A 14,436-nucleotide genomic window follows, 5' to 3' on the forward strand; every position below is an offset into this window, starting at 1 on the left:
ATATATGAGAAAAATTGTAGTGTTTGCTAATGGTTACTCAAAAAAAGTTAATTATATTTTTCCATAGGAGCTTGTTTCATTATTCATGATAGAAGCAATAAAAAACAATCAAGAGGTACTACCTGACAACTTTAGTTAAATAAGTGTTGAATTCTCTACCAATAATATGTAGATCTCTTATATAACTTAGAGAGAGGTAGCAGAACTTCCTTACAGCTTTTCTAAATCATATGAAATGAGGTTTTCTTTTCTAAAATGTAGTTAACTGTACATTCTTTCCCTCCTCTTGGCCAAAATCGACTTGTCAATTCTCCTATGCCATTTTATTGTTAGAAAATTTAAGTAACAATACTTCCTGGAGTGAATTCTTATCTCTAGAACTTTCTCTGCATGAAATAGAAATCACTTCTCTTTGCTTCACAAGCTATCTGGCAAGGCCTCCTCTTCTTGCCTGTGAACTTTACAATTTTCTTTTCTACCCTTCAGGCACTGTAGTTTAAGAGATACCATAAGAAGTAAAATAGGCATGATAATCTAAAACCTCACTATAGACATTATAAGTGTGTAAAGTTCACTGGGTAAGAAATACAGTATTTATAAATTCATATGTACAGGGCCGGCTCTGTGGCTTGGCGGTTAAGTGCGCGCGCTCTGATGCTGGCGGCCCGGGTTCGGATCCCGGGAGCGCCCGGAGGCACCACTTCTCCGTCCAACGCGAGGCCGAGTCCCGCGTACAGCAACTAGAAGGATGTGAACCTATGACATACAACTGTCTACTGGGGCTTTGGGGGGAAAAAGCTGAATAAATAAAATCTTTAAAAAAATAAATAAATAAAATAAATTCATATGTACATATCCAAAACTTTTTATACTTGGATATAAATATGTTGATAAGAAATATCTTGAGGGCCAGCCCCGGTGGGCTAGTGGTTAAGTTTGGTGCACTCCACTTTGGTAGCCCAGGTTCAGTTCCCGGGCATGGCCCTACACCACTCATCTGTCAGTGGCCATGCAGTGGCAGCAGCTCATATACAAAAAGAGGAAGATTGGCAACAGATGTTAGCTCAGGACAAATTTTCCTCAGCAAGATAAATAAATAAATAAATATATTGATAAGAAATCCCCAAATAAACCCCAACAAGAGTCTTTTCCTTTAGTAATAACTCTTTTTAGATAGTTTCTTTCTCTTTTTAGATATTTACATTCTTAAGATCTTACATCTCCATTTAATTTCATCATTTGCAGAAGTGTATATAAATAAATAGGTTTAAAACAAAACCTGGTTGGTCTAAGTCCACACCAATTGGAATGCCTGAAATCATCAGGTCATTCCTTAGTTCTCCTTTTCCGTAAAAGTTTTCAGTGCTCAGGAGGAGCAGGGAACAAGCAGAGGACAAAAGTTCCTGTTCTACAGCATTTAAACTGGAAAAACTAAGTGATCTCGTCCAAGTACTCTTTATGGACTCAAAAAACTGAGACACAATCTCAAAACATATTCGTCCAGTTTCTGGAGAATGAGAAGGAGCCTGTAGCTTCTGACATCTGGTGCGTCTTTTCAGACACTGGGCTACCCTTCCTACTGCAGTAGATTACTCATCTGTCTCTGAGTTTAAGACTAAGGTTTCCAAACAGGCCTCAGTCACATCCAGCAAAAGAACAGGGTCACATATGATGCATTCCTGTCTTAAGTTTTAACTCTTAATTTCATGATAAGTGACATTATAACCAGATGTGTCTTTTTATTTCTTAAATTTATGAAATTTTACTAAACCAACTGCTGACAGTTGCAAGGGCTTCTTACCTTGTCTATTAAATGCATCACAGCGCTGAGCTGTTCGTCTGTGTTCTCCGTGGCCACTTTCACGCTGATGCTGTGGAGCACTCTGTTGAGAATGTCACCATCCAGGGGCTGCTGTAGCTGATCCGCAAGCCCCCAAACTGCCTGCGAGTCCGTGTCAGAGACAAGAGTGATGTTGGCAGTCCCATATGCTTTATCAATTCTGGCATCACCTTTTGGGTCAAAAAGCACAATCTGGAAGCGTTTAGGAAACGGATTTAAAGACCCGGTGTCTGGCGTCAGGATGACGTCCAAGATGGTGTTTCTCTGGCCAGGTTCAAAGACCAATGTGCCTTCAGTTCTCACAAAATCCTTCCCAGAAATAGCTGGAGATATGAGAGTCCGCCCAATTGTTTCAGCACTCCTCAACTCCTAGAAATTAAACAACACACTTAAGTGAAGCCATAACACCTCTGATCTTGTCCTAAACTCATCCTTATTTCTTAAACAAATTCTATTTCTCTTCAACAAACTGATGGGTCCTAACAGCATTACTACTAAAACATGGGGTTTCATCCTTTTTCTAATCTCCTAAGATAAATTAAAGAGATAAATACACATCATACAGTGATGAGGTTAGGAAAGACAGATGCCTTAGAAGATATCAAGAAAGAGAATTAGGAAAGAAATGTTGCAGAATTTCTCCAATTGCGAATACAGTAAAAACTGTGCTTTAAATGACACATGCTGCAAAATATACATATGGAGGAAAAGAGGGAATGTTTACATTTCACTCTCACACAGAAATTTTGGGAGATGGAGTTTGGAGGAGTAAAGAGAAGGCAGAGGGGAGAAAGGAGAAAGCAGAAGAAATTGGTCTCATTGTTTACACTTAGATATGAAAATACCCTGAGGAATAAGGTCCTGGGCATATATACCTCTGAGTTTCTTCAAGTTATGATTGTTAAAAGTTTTTTATAAAGTAAAGTAAGAGAACTTAGTTAAGGAAGAACCAAAGGTAATGTGAATTTATTTACTACTGAGCCAACATATATTAAACTCCTAGCACATGCCAGGTGCCATACCAGGGATGCAGATATGAATAACACAGTACCTGTACTTATGGAAGCTATTGTAGCAGAGGATATATACAGTACACAAGTTACAGAATTAACAGTATAATTTTCCATGAAGATGAATTCTATGAAGAAAAATAAGACTAGGTAAGGGAATGCAGGGTGATGGTAAAGGTACTATTTTGGATAAGGGTGGTCACGGAAGCTCCTGATGTGATATTTGAGCAGAGACCTCAGTGACGTAAGGGAACAGGCCACATAAGGTTCTGGAGGGAACTATTCTAGGCAGAAGGAATAGCGATTACAAAGGCCCTGAGGTGGGAACCATCTTAGAATGTTAGAGGAAGAACCAGAAAGCCAGTGTGATTGGAAAAAGGATGAAAGTACAAGAAATTGACATCAGAGAGGCAGACGGGGGTCAGATCATGTAGGTCCATTATAAAAGTGTGGGAGAAAGACACTGGAGGATTCCAACAGGAGACTGACACATTTTATTTCATATTTTCATGATTCTTCTGGCTCTTGTGCATAGTTAGCGTGTAGCAGAGGATGAGCACGGAGGCAGGGAGAAAAGATAGGAGGTTTTTGCATTAGTTCCTGCAAAAAACAATGGTAGCTTGGAGAAGGGTTGTATGAGTAGAAACAGTGAGAAGTACTCAGATGGGGAATATATTTTGAATGTAGAGTCAATAGGACTTTCTGGTTATTTCAATGTTGGGTGGAGAGGAAGAGAAGAATTGAGGGTAACGCCTGGCTGTTTGCCTGGTTAAATGGTGTTAAACTGGGGGAAATATTGTTAAGGGAGAAATCAAGAGTTATTTATTATACATATTAAGCCTGAGATGCTTTTTTAGACATTCAAATGAGGATGTCAAGTAGGAGCAATCAAATATATGAGTCTGGTTCAGGGGTGGGAAAGAGGCTAGTGATAAAAATTCAGGAGTTCTCATTTGACAGATGATATTTAAAGAAGCAGGTCTGGGTGGTCTAGCCTAGAGAGTGAGTCTTGGTGGACTTCAATAGTTATTGGTCAGGAAGACCAACACAGGTAACAGGAAGGAGCTGCCAGTGAGGTCAGCGTCAAGAGCAGGAAAGTGTGGTGTTCCAGAAGCCCAAAGGAGAAGAGCACGCATTTGGAAGGAGGAAGTGACCAACTGCGTCAAAGAGTGAAAAATTAAGGAAGATAAAGGCTTTTCAAGTGCATCTGCAGCACAATGGTAGAAATGGTTTCCTTCCTTGCTGAAGGAAACAACACAAAAGTCTTTTGGCTTCAGAATTAGGCACATGTGTGTGGTGATGGATTGTAATTACTCTTTGGGTGGTGAACATAAAGTAATCTATGCAGAAATAGAAGTATGATGATGTACACCTGAAATCTGTACAATGTTATAACCAACGTGACTGCAATAAAATAAAAAAAATTAAAAATAAATAAAATAAAGAAACAGAATAGATAAAGTACCAATTAGAATACTGTATACTAACGACAGTGAGAGAATTAGAACTACTCACATCAACACAAGTATTTCTCAAAAACATATTGTTGAGTACACCACAAAACAATACAATTGGAAGAATCTCATTTGCATCATTTCCAAAACAGGTAAACCTAAACAGCATAAGAAGAGCAGTAAAAGTATAAATAAAAGCAAAGGAAAAATCAACATGCAATTCAGGATAGAAGTTATCTGAAAGATGGGGAAAGTCAAGGAAAAAAGCATGACAGCATCAGAGAAGGGTGCGTGTCAGCTAGTTCTAAGATCCTGGTAAAGGTAGATTTCTCAGCTAGGTGGTAATGATTTTATTACTATAAACTGTCTATACACATTCTGTCCACTGTTTTCTGATAGGATTCATTTTACAATTCAAACATTTAAAGGAAAAAGAACAATCAAAATGTTCTTGTGTTTATGAAACGTACAATAAACATAAATAAGAAGCACTATGCAATTTAAAAGTAACAATGAAAATTAATATAGAAATAGCCTTTGAATAGAACAGGCAATATGAAAATAAAAAGGAAAGGGATTTCTTTCTTGAACTATGTGCTTTGGGCCAGTACACACACATACAAATGAAAGTATTTGGAATTGGTTTTCAAATTTGGCTTAGCTATTGGCCTATTTAATTTAAAGATAACTGGAATGAGTGATATTTTCATTATCTCAAATCTTTATATTCCTTAACTTGTATATCACAAATACATAGATATAAGGGAACTTAAGCTAAGACTATAGTACGTACGTATGTGGGAACACAGGCTACCAAAGGGTATGTATGCTATAGCTACTGTTTTAACTACATTATTAAAATCTATTTAAAGTAAAGTGAAAATCAGTATCATTGTAACAGAATAGCATTTTGGTCCATAATTATTTTCTCATCCTTGCCAGCTACTGGAAAAATAGAATTATATGTCTTTGTCTTCTAGTAATATGCCTAACATTTGGAGAGAGAAAATGCAGGGGCAATGAAGCAACAGGAAAATAAAATCATACTAGAAAGGTGAAATTTTAATTTCTAATTTTTTAAATTAAACTTTTTATTTTGAGATAATTGTAGATTCACATGTAGTTATACGAAATAATGAAGAGAGATCTCCTGCACCTTTACCCAATATCCACCTTCGGTAACATCTTGTATAAGTATAATATATCACAACCAGGATATTGACATTGATACAGTCAAGATACAGAACATTTCCATCACCACAAGGATCCTTCACGTTGATTTTTACAGTGTTATAAAAATGCTATGAGCTACATCTAGTGACAGCACTTGTTTTGCAAGGCATCATTTATAAAGAATCTAGAAAGAATATAAATGAATATAATAGAGATATTGGCATTCAGATTCTTATTCTGCCAACTTCTATTCCCCTCTTATCTGAGTGCACAAACTAGCTTAAAATGTGACTCAAATCTCTTTATCATCTGTTTTTCATCTCCAATCCTCCTTCTTCCACTCTACAAAGTGGTGAGCATATGATGATATATATTTCACGGGAGAAGAGGAAAAGTAAAGCATATATTTTTTCTCATTCCTCTTCCTCTCTTAAATGCTCAAAAGAAAAAATACTAAAATCTCCCCGCTATGAATCAAAATACTTTTTTGTGTGTTCCAACCACTTCAAGGCTGTTTAGAATGGAGTTTATTTCTAGAGTCTCATATAATAGAGAGTTTTGTCTTCTTGTTTGCCACGCTGTGGACTCTGTCATAAAGACAAGCTTTTCTGCCTGGCAAGCTTCCAGGACAGCTTGCTACCCACAGCTCTAGTCCTAACCTCCCATCCCTGACTCACGTTATTGCTACAGCAAACTGGCCTCACATGTTGTATTTTATGCACAGAATGTTCTACGCGTTTGAGCCACCCAACGGTGACACAGCCAAGCACATACTAAAGAGCACTTTGTTAAAAAAAAAACCTGAAATCTTGAGGCCTATAGAGTCACCAGGTTTGGAGTCTTGAAGCTGGGAAGCTTGAAGCAGCACCATCCAGAATGGTAGTTTTTCAAATTGTAGGTTTTTTGGAGTTGTATGAGTCAAGTGGAAAAAAGAGAGGACTAAGATGGGCAAGCTCCAGTCTCCACAATCATGCTTCAAATAAAGTAGACACAGACTTTTGTTTTAATATATTAGAGTTCTGCTGCTAAAACAAAGTCTAAAACATAATGCCAGCAAGGTGTCTGGTGCCGTGTGGACCAACCCCTGATCATTTAGTGTCACACAGCATTGCTCTTCCGAGTCTCTGAATACCCACCTGCTCCCTCTCTTTCACCTGAGGTCACCTAACAGGATGGATGTGAAAAGTGGCAGTGAGACCTCATGAATTCACGGATTTAAAGAAATATAAAGACCAGTCATGTTTGAAGTCCTGGAAAAGGAGATTTTCAACCAGTTCAGATATAAACCATAATGAAGACCCTTACTTTCTGTTTCTGGTCTTGTACAGTTACATTCCAAAGAAATTTTAACTCTCTAGGGGTTTTACAGAATAGATTTCAGTATGACACTTTGAATTGTATAATCAACTTTGTCAAAAGAAAGAAAAACAGAAAAGACTATCATTTTAAAACATGATGTAAGTGAAAAAATTGAATTGTTTCAAGGATAAAACTTAATGTAATAAACATAATGTGAATTATTATGGTATCATCAGAAAATGATGTATCAATTATTCTCTGTTTCATTACACATGCTAGAGTTAAAGAAGGAAACCTTAATGTGTGTTAATATATATTCCATGCTTACCTGGGTACTGAACTTAACAGTCATCCTTAGTCCTGTCCCAGAATCTCTGGCCACCTGCAAGCTGATTAAAGTGGCCTTCTTATGAGCCACGGGCAGCCGAGAACCCACAGAAAAATACACGAGGCTCTGAGGTTCATCACTCGGTAAGAATCTAACCCGTGCAAACCTGGCACTATTGTTTATTGCTGCTCCAGCAGTTACTTCATACAGTTCCACAAAAAAATGCACTTCAACTTGAGGTCTCTGACAATGAGAAAAAGAAAAAAAAAAAAGGATGATAACTAATATATTTCTGTTCTTAGATAATTCTGATATTAAGAAATAGTATTATTCATATACATAATTATAGAAATAAATATACATCTAGAGATACACTCAGAATTTAATTATAATTACAGAATTAAATTCTTATGTCAGATTACCACGGCATTTGCTTTTTGGTCTTTCTTTAAGAATCACCTTTAGGCTCTCTGGGGAGTTTCCTACTAGAAAATCAATGTCAGGAGACAACCTATGTGTACTTCAATAAGCAAAAGGATAAACAAAATATATTTGTACAATGAAACACCAGTAGTTAAAAGGAATGAACTATTTCAATATTTTTCAACATGGATAGATCTGAAAACATAATAACGAGTGAAAAAATCAAGTTGCATAATGATATGTATGATACAATAGATGCATGATACAAACGTGCATGATACAATAAAAGTAAAGTTAAAAATTACACAAAGCTTAATACAAATTGTTAGTGGATACTTATTCATTTAAAGATTAAAAAAGAAAACAACACCATGACAAAAGTTGGCTCAGGTGGAGGGGTCAGATTGGGGATAGGGCAGGGTGTGGAGAATGACACTGGGGATAGGAAAAAACGGGAGCATCAACTTTGTCTGTAAGGTTTTATTTTTAAAGGGTTTTACATAAATATGACCAAATATTGATAATAATCAATTCCATAATTTTACGTATTTTTCAAAATTTCCCAAAATTCAGTAGCAGATAAGTCTAGATTTAGCTTGCTGGTTATAGTTTGCTCATACTTCAGCTCAGTTCTTCCTCAACAATCCCAAATAATTTATTTTCTAAAGCCTGAAGTCGGGCCGGCTCCGTGGCTGGGCGGTTAAGTGCGCGCGCTCTGATGCTGGCAGCCCGAGTTCGGATCCCAGGCACGCCTTTCCCAGGCACGCCCCGAGGCACCACTTCTCCGTCCAACCCGGGGCCGAGTCCCACGTACAGCAACTAGCAGGATGTGAACCTATGACATACAACTATCTACTGGGGCTTTGGGGGGAGAAAAATGAATAAATAAAATCTTTAAAGCCTGAAGTCAATTTTATAACATACCGTCAATTGCCTGTTTCTACTCATTTGCTCTTACACAATAATCTAAAAACCCCAGCAGTACTGTCAGCTTCCTGGCATAACTCAAAGAAGCTTAGCTGACGTATTTTTCAACTACACGTGTCATTGTCTAATTTGATACAATGCATCATTTTTATCTATCAGCAAGAGCCTTATTTATCATGTGTTTTGTGATCATTTTAATAAGAATCATTCTGTCATGAAACAATACAACAAACTCTTTAGTATTATCCAAGAATAAGTCGTATCTTACTCACACAGTAAATAAACTTAATCTCCTTTTGTTGTCTGAAGAAATATGTTTAGCTTTCCTATGGCACAAATCACTCTACTTTTGCTGATCAACTGTCAGTAAATATTGAAATACGGAGATCACTGTACTCTTCTCACTTGTAAGAAACTAAATTTGGCAAATACACATAAACTAAAACACTAGGGAAGTATGAGTATATTCAAGAACTATTATTCCCTAACGACCAAGTGAGCCTGAATTCACAATAGTTTCTTTTAACTAAGGATTTCAGCATATTACATTCCAACAGAGACTCTTTATTTTCCAGTAAAATATTTCTTCTCATTGTGGTGATGATTAGAACATTACTTATAACCTCTTAGAGCCAAAAGAATGTGTTATGATCTGAGTGAGGAACCGTCTAAAACTGAACAATGTGCAGATGGGTGCCAACACGTAATTAGACTAGAGACAAAAGGAATCTTCCAGTCTTACAAAGAAATACTCTATTCAAACAATATGCCTGAAATATATTGGGAAAGCAAAACTCACAGATCATCTCTGAACCTCTCTAGACTTAAATATGACTGGAGTCCTCACAAGAACCCATTTCATGTGTAACTGCCAGCAAGTTCCTTTCCTAGTTAAGTCAGAAGCCTTCCAGGAGAATCTTTTGCCTAACTAATATAATGATTTTCCAGGGCTCAGAGCTGCTTAGAAACAAAGTAATAATGAAACAATATCTTACTAAAATATTTATTAAAAATATTTGCAACAAATATTTAAACAATCTGATTGGTTTAAAAAGATTTTGTGGGTTAAGAGCATGCTTCCTAAGTTAATTAAGTATTATCTTTTTACATTTTGCTAATAAAGAACCATAAGATAAAACAGCAGAGAAAGGGGAAACGAACTGGAATTCAAAAGACAAGTTCTAACCTTGGCCAAGTAATTGACTAGGGAAAGTTACTTAAATTCTTCATAACTTGAAAATGAAAGTGTTGAATAACTGTTGAGATGATAGTTAGAGATATGATGGAGTAGAGAAACTTTAAGTTGAGGGTCAGGAGACTGGATTGAGTTTAGGAAAAACCACCATGGATCAGTGATGTAATTCTATGGACGGATGTGTTGTGTTTGCAACCTCTGTAACTTCCCTATCGCTAGTGTTGATGTAGCTACTACTCTGGTCACTGAATTGCCACAGGCTCCATTCCCATCCATTCTGAACAATGGTAATACCAACCCTCTCTTATGAAGGACCAACTCCTTGCCAAGAACTGTGCGAAGAACCTCTCATCATTATCTCATTTAATCTAACAGCCCTATAATTAACCCCATCACACCTAGGAGGCTCAGGAAGGCTAAGCAACTTGTCCAATGTCACCCAGCTAATTAATGGAAGAGATAAGATTTGAACCCAGGTCTTCTATAATCAGAGGCCAAACTCTTAGCCACCTCCCCGAATAGGTTCAGTATCCTTGAAGCCGTTCCTCTGCTAAAAAATGAAGAGACAGTTCTACGTCAAAAGTCAAGGAACAGTTGTGCTGTTCTGCCGGGATCTCCAAAAAATCTCTGAAAGCCCACTACAAAAGAACATGGCCACAGAACCCATCTCATTTATATCTCTAGATATCAGTTTATCAGACATAAAAAGAATTTGAACTGGATTATAATAAGTTTCTTTCTAGTCATAAAATGTAAGATGTTAAAATGTATATTAAAAGCTCATAGTACTTTTGAAAAAAAGTAGATTTTTTTCATTCTTCTAGGAATATAATCTTCCTTCTTCTTCCCTCATTTTTAATTTCCTCTTACTGAATCTGGAATGTGTATTACCCTTACCTATACCTTGTCTTTTAACAGCTGGGAAGACAATGAGAACAAAACGCCTTGAAAATTGGCTGCTTCTCAGGATGCAAAAGAAAACAACTATTATTTGAACATTACATTAGAAAGAGAAATAAGAGGTGAGACCAAATTCTTCTAATTCTTTCCGTTTCTTTCTAACTGGATTACTTGGATACAGACTCAGGAGAATTTCCCTAGTTAGGAAAAAGGATATACACAGTTAGCATCCTACGGACTCCCTACTACATTCTCTTTCCCCTTAATTATAATATCTTTAGTATCTAGGAATTCCTTTCGTGTTCTCCTGCAAGGAGGGCAAGCTCAGAGGAAGCAGCCTCTTCTCCTATTTTCCTTCCTTTCAGCCTGTCCAAGCACCCCTGCTTGGCTCTTCTCCTTTCTCTCTCTCTCCTGCAGCTAGAGACCCCTTCAAACAGACCCCTTCAAACAACTTCTCTATCTTCAGGATCTTTACCTACTGTACCTGGCTGCTGTCGCCAACGAGGTATTTCCACTCTGTGAAAATCGTTTTCATCTCTAAATACAAACAAGTCTCACTTGACAAGAACCAAGTCAGCAAAAGGCTGATAAAGACATTTATCCAAATAGTAATATAGAGATTGAACTGATTTTGATCTCAAAAGACTTTTCTTACAATTATAAGGTTAACATCTATTGTATGAAATATATGTTTTAAGTCTAGTGAGATCTGTCCAAGATTCTAATTCACCAAAATTCCTATCTCAGAGAAAACGCACAATAGAATTTTTAATAATCAACACATGTTTATGGAGAATGATGGCAGGGATGCAAAGATGAATAAAACCGCATTCTAATTTTCAAGCAGCAAGTCCAATAGTCAAGATAAAATATGTATAATAAGTTGTGACCCTGCAGATGACTGATAAGTTCCATAAGAAACATACAGATGAAGTCTTTGTAAATTTAGAGAATTAAAAACTCTAACTGGAGATATCATGGGTGGCATCATGGAGGAAGTGGCATTTTGATTAGTCATTAAGCGACAGCTAGGAAATGGGGCTTTGTAGGGGTTGAAGAAGACATAAAACTACTTGAACAAATGTATAAAAAGAGATTTAAATATTTTCCATACTACAAAGCAATAGTAATCAAAACAGCATGGTACTGGTACAAAAACAGACACACAGATCAACGGAACAAAATTGAAAGCCCAGAAATAAAACCACACATATACGGACAGCTAATTTTCAAAAGGAGCTAAGAACATACAATGGAGAAAGGAAAGTCTCTTTAATAAATGGTGTTGGGAAAACTGGACAGCCACACGCAAAAGAATGAAAGTGGACCATCTGCTATCGCCATTCACAAAAATTAACTCAAAATGGATTAATGACCTGAAGGTGAGACCTGAAACCATAAAACTCATAGAAGAAAATATAGGCAACACACTATTTGATATTGGTCATAAAGGAATCTTTTCGGATGACATGCCTACCCAGACTAGGGAAACTAAAGAAAAAATAAACAAGTGGGGCTTTATCAGAATAAAGAGCTTCTATAAGACAAACGAAACCAGAATCAAGATGAACAGAAAACCCACCAGCTGGGAGAGAATATTTGCAAAACATACATCTGACAAGGGGTTGATCTCCATAATATATAAAGAACTCACACAACTGAACAACAAAAAAACAAACAACCCGATCAAAAAATGGGCAGAGGAAATGAACAGACAATTCTCCAAAGAAGATATACAGATGGCCAATAGGCACATGAAAAGATGTTCAACATCATTAATCATGAGGAAAAATGCAAATCAAAACAACACTAAGATATCACCTCATGCCCGTTAGAATGGCTATAATCAGCAAGACAAAAAACAACAAATGTTGGAGAGGATGTGGAGAAACAGGAACCCTCATACACAGCTCGTGGGAATGCAAACTGGTGCAGCCTCTATGGAAAACGGTAAGGAGATTCCTCAAAGAATTAAAAATAGAGATGCCCTATGATCCAGCCATCCCACTACTGGGAATCTATCCAACAAACCTGAAATCAACAATCCAAAGAGGTTTATGGACCCCTATGTTCATTGCAGCATTATTCACTATAGCCAAGAAGTGGAAGCAACCTAAGTGTCCCTCGACTGATGACTGGATCAAGAAAATGTGGTATGTATATACAATGGAATATTACTCAGCCATAAAAAAAAAAGGACAAAATCGTCCCATTTGCAACAACATGGATGGGCCTGGAGGGTATTATGTTAAGTGAAGTAAGCCAGAAAGAGAAAGACAAACACTGTATGATCTCACTCATGTGTGGAATATAACCAACATACGGACAGAGAAAACTATATTGCGGTTACCAGGGGCAATGGAGGGGTGGGCACAAGGGGTGAAGGGAGACATATATATGGTGATAGACAAACAAAAATGTACAACCAAAAATTTCACACTGTTAAAAACTATAAAAAAAAGTAACAAACTAAACAAACACAAAAAAATTTAAATGTTTTCAAGTAGAATAACATGATCAAATGTTTTGAATATTGAATTTCAATTTCTCCTTTTCAATGTGACAGAAAACATACGTATCTGTTGAAACTCCTGCTCAAGAAAAGTAAAATACAATAATATATGCTAAACTAGAAAAAAACAAAAAGAATTCAATATTTAAAAACACCTATTTTCTCCCTCTGTCACCACCACGGTGACTCACAGCAGCAGCACTTCTGCCTGCCATCAGCTCTCACACACATCTCCAGGACACAGATTTAGATCTAAAACTCTTTCTGATCACAGAAATCAAGTCCTTGGACAGTAGTTGGTTGGATGTCTTAGATCAGGAAACATCAGGATGGCTCTGGAACATATGTTATTGGTATAAAGCAAATATGCTTCCATAGATTTTAAAAGCAATATGAAAAGACAAAAGACCAGCTTAACAGGACTTTCAGCGGCCATAACGTGACTATTTGAGTAGCAAAAATAAAATCATTTAGTAAGTAACCAAAATTAGTTGAACTTGCATCTATAATGGTGCTTAAAAGAGAATAGTTATTGTAGTGTATAAAAAAAGTGGTTATAATACAAAATAAGTGTGAGTATAATATTGTATACTTAATATTTGATTAATTTTAATGTGTAGGAGAGTGTGACATCAAGACATTTTTGTCTTTTATTAAGTATGTGTTCATTTATTAAAGAATAATAAACATTCTTATCTCTGTACATAAGTAGGAAGAGGTTAATAAAAAAAAGTGTGAGACGATTATTCCTAGAAAAAGTAAGAATTGTACCAAGAATAGGAATAAATTCTTAGTAAATGTGAAACGTGTACAAATGAAGACGAAAGCAAGTCAGAAGTTGAAGGGTGCTGGTAGCCACATACAGGTTGAAAGACAATGCAGTTGTATGTTTGTTCCAATGTGATAGAACAGATGAGCCAAAGAGACGCACCGAGAACACAGATTTGTCATCTCCTCTCTCAGGAGATGAAGCCTCTACGCTGCTCTCCTAAATATAACAAGATATTAACAAGACAGGCATAAATTTCCAATACCTCTAATAGACCAGCTCCATGATCAATAATGATAGAGCAAAGGTGGATGTAAAGCTGGCAATGCAAAACCTAAAGAACAAAGCATTCTGGGGAAAACACATGATGTTGAAAAAATTAACCTGTGAGGCATGAACTTAAAAAACATATTGATCTAACAAGTGAAGTCATAAAATGGATCCCAACCAGATGACCATTCTCATTTGAAACAGCTTCAGACAAGAACCAGGATCCATGGTCCCAAGAAAGAACAAAGTGGTGACAATCGAGGGCGTGTACCCTGAGGGGATCTGAGACAAGTATTCCTTCTCTTTTGGAACTAGTAAAATTATTACAATTCCAGG

At 36.7% G+C, this 14,436-nt stretch overlaps 1 protein-coding gene across 10 annotated transcripts in view; it reads right to left on the bottom strand.

Annotated features, from left to right (window-relative positions):
* The window catches only part of ADGRV1 (adhesion G protein-coupled receptor V1), a 519,382-nt gene that overhangs the window by 294,703 nt on the left and 210,243 nt on the right, over positions 1-14,436 (bottom strand). For 9 of the 10 annotated variants that reach the window (XR_015552022.1, XR_015552021.1, XM_087430056.1 and 6 more), the window contains 2 exons: positions 7,105-7,347; positions 1,802-2,209 (listed from right to left, as the gene is read on the bottom strand). Coding sequence is in view for 8 of the 10 variants with exons in the window: in XM_087430056.1 (XP_087286182.1) it covers positions 1,802-2,209; positions 7,105-7,347 (651 nt within the window). In the remaining 2 variants the exon portion in view is untranslated. Of the gene's footprint in view, positions 1-1,801; positions 2,210-4,374; positions 4,463-7,104; positions 7,348-14,436 lie in introns of those variants that run through there. The other variant, XM_087430061.1, reaches the window with a different exon arrangement.

Source organism: Ceratotherium simum, chromosome 4 (genome assembly GCF_057802395.1).
Source record: "Ceratotherium simum simum isolate JZ-2026a chromosome 4, ASM5780239v1, whole genome shotgun sequence".
NCBI lineage: Eukaryota > Metazoa > Chordata > Mammalia > Perissodactyla > Rhinocerotidae > Ceratotherium > Ceratotherium simum.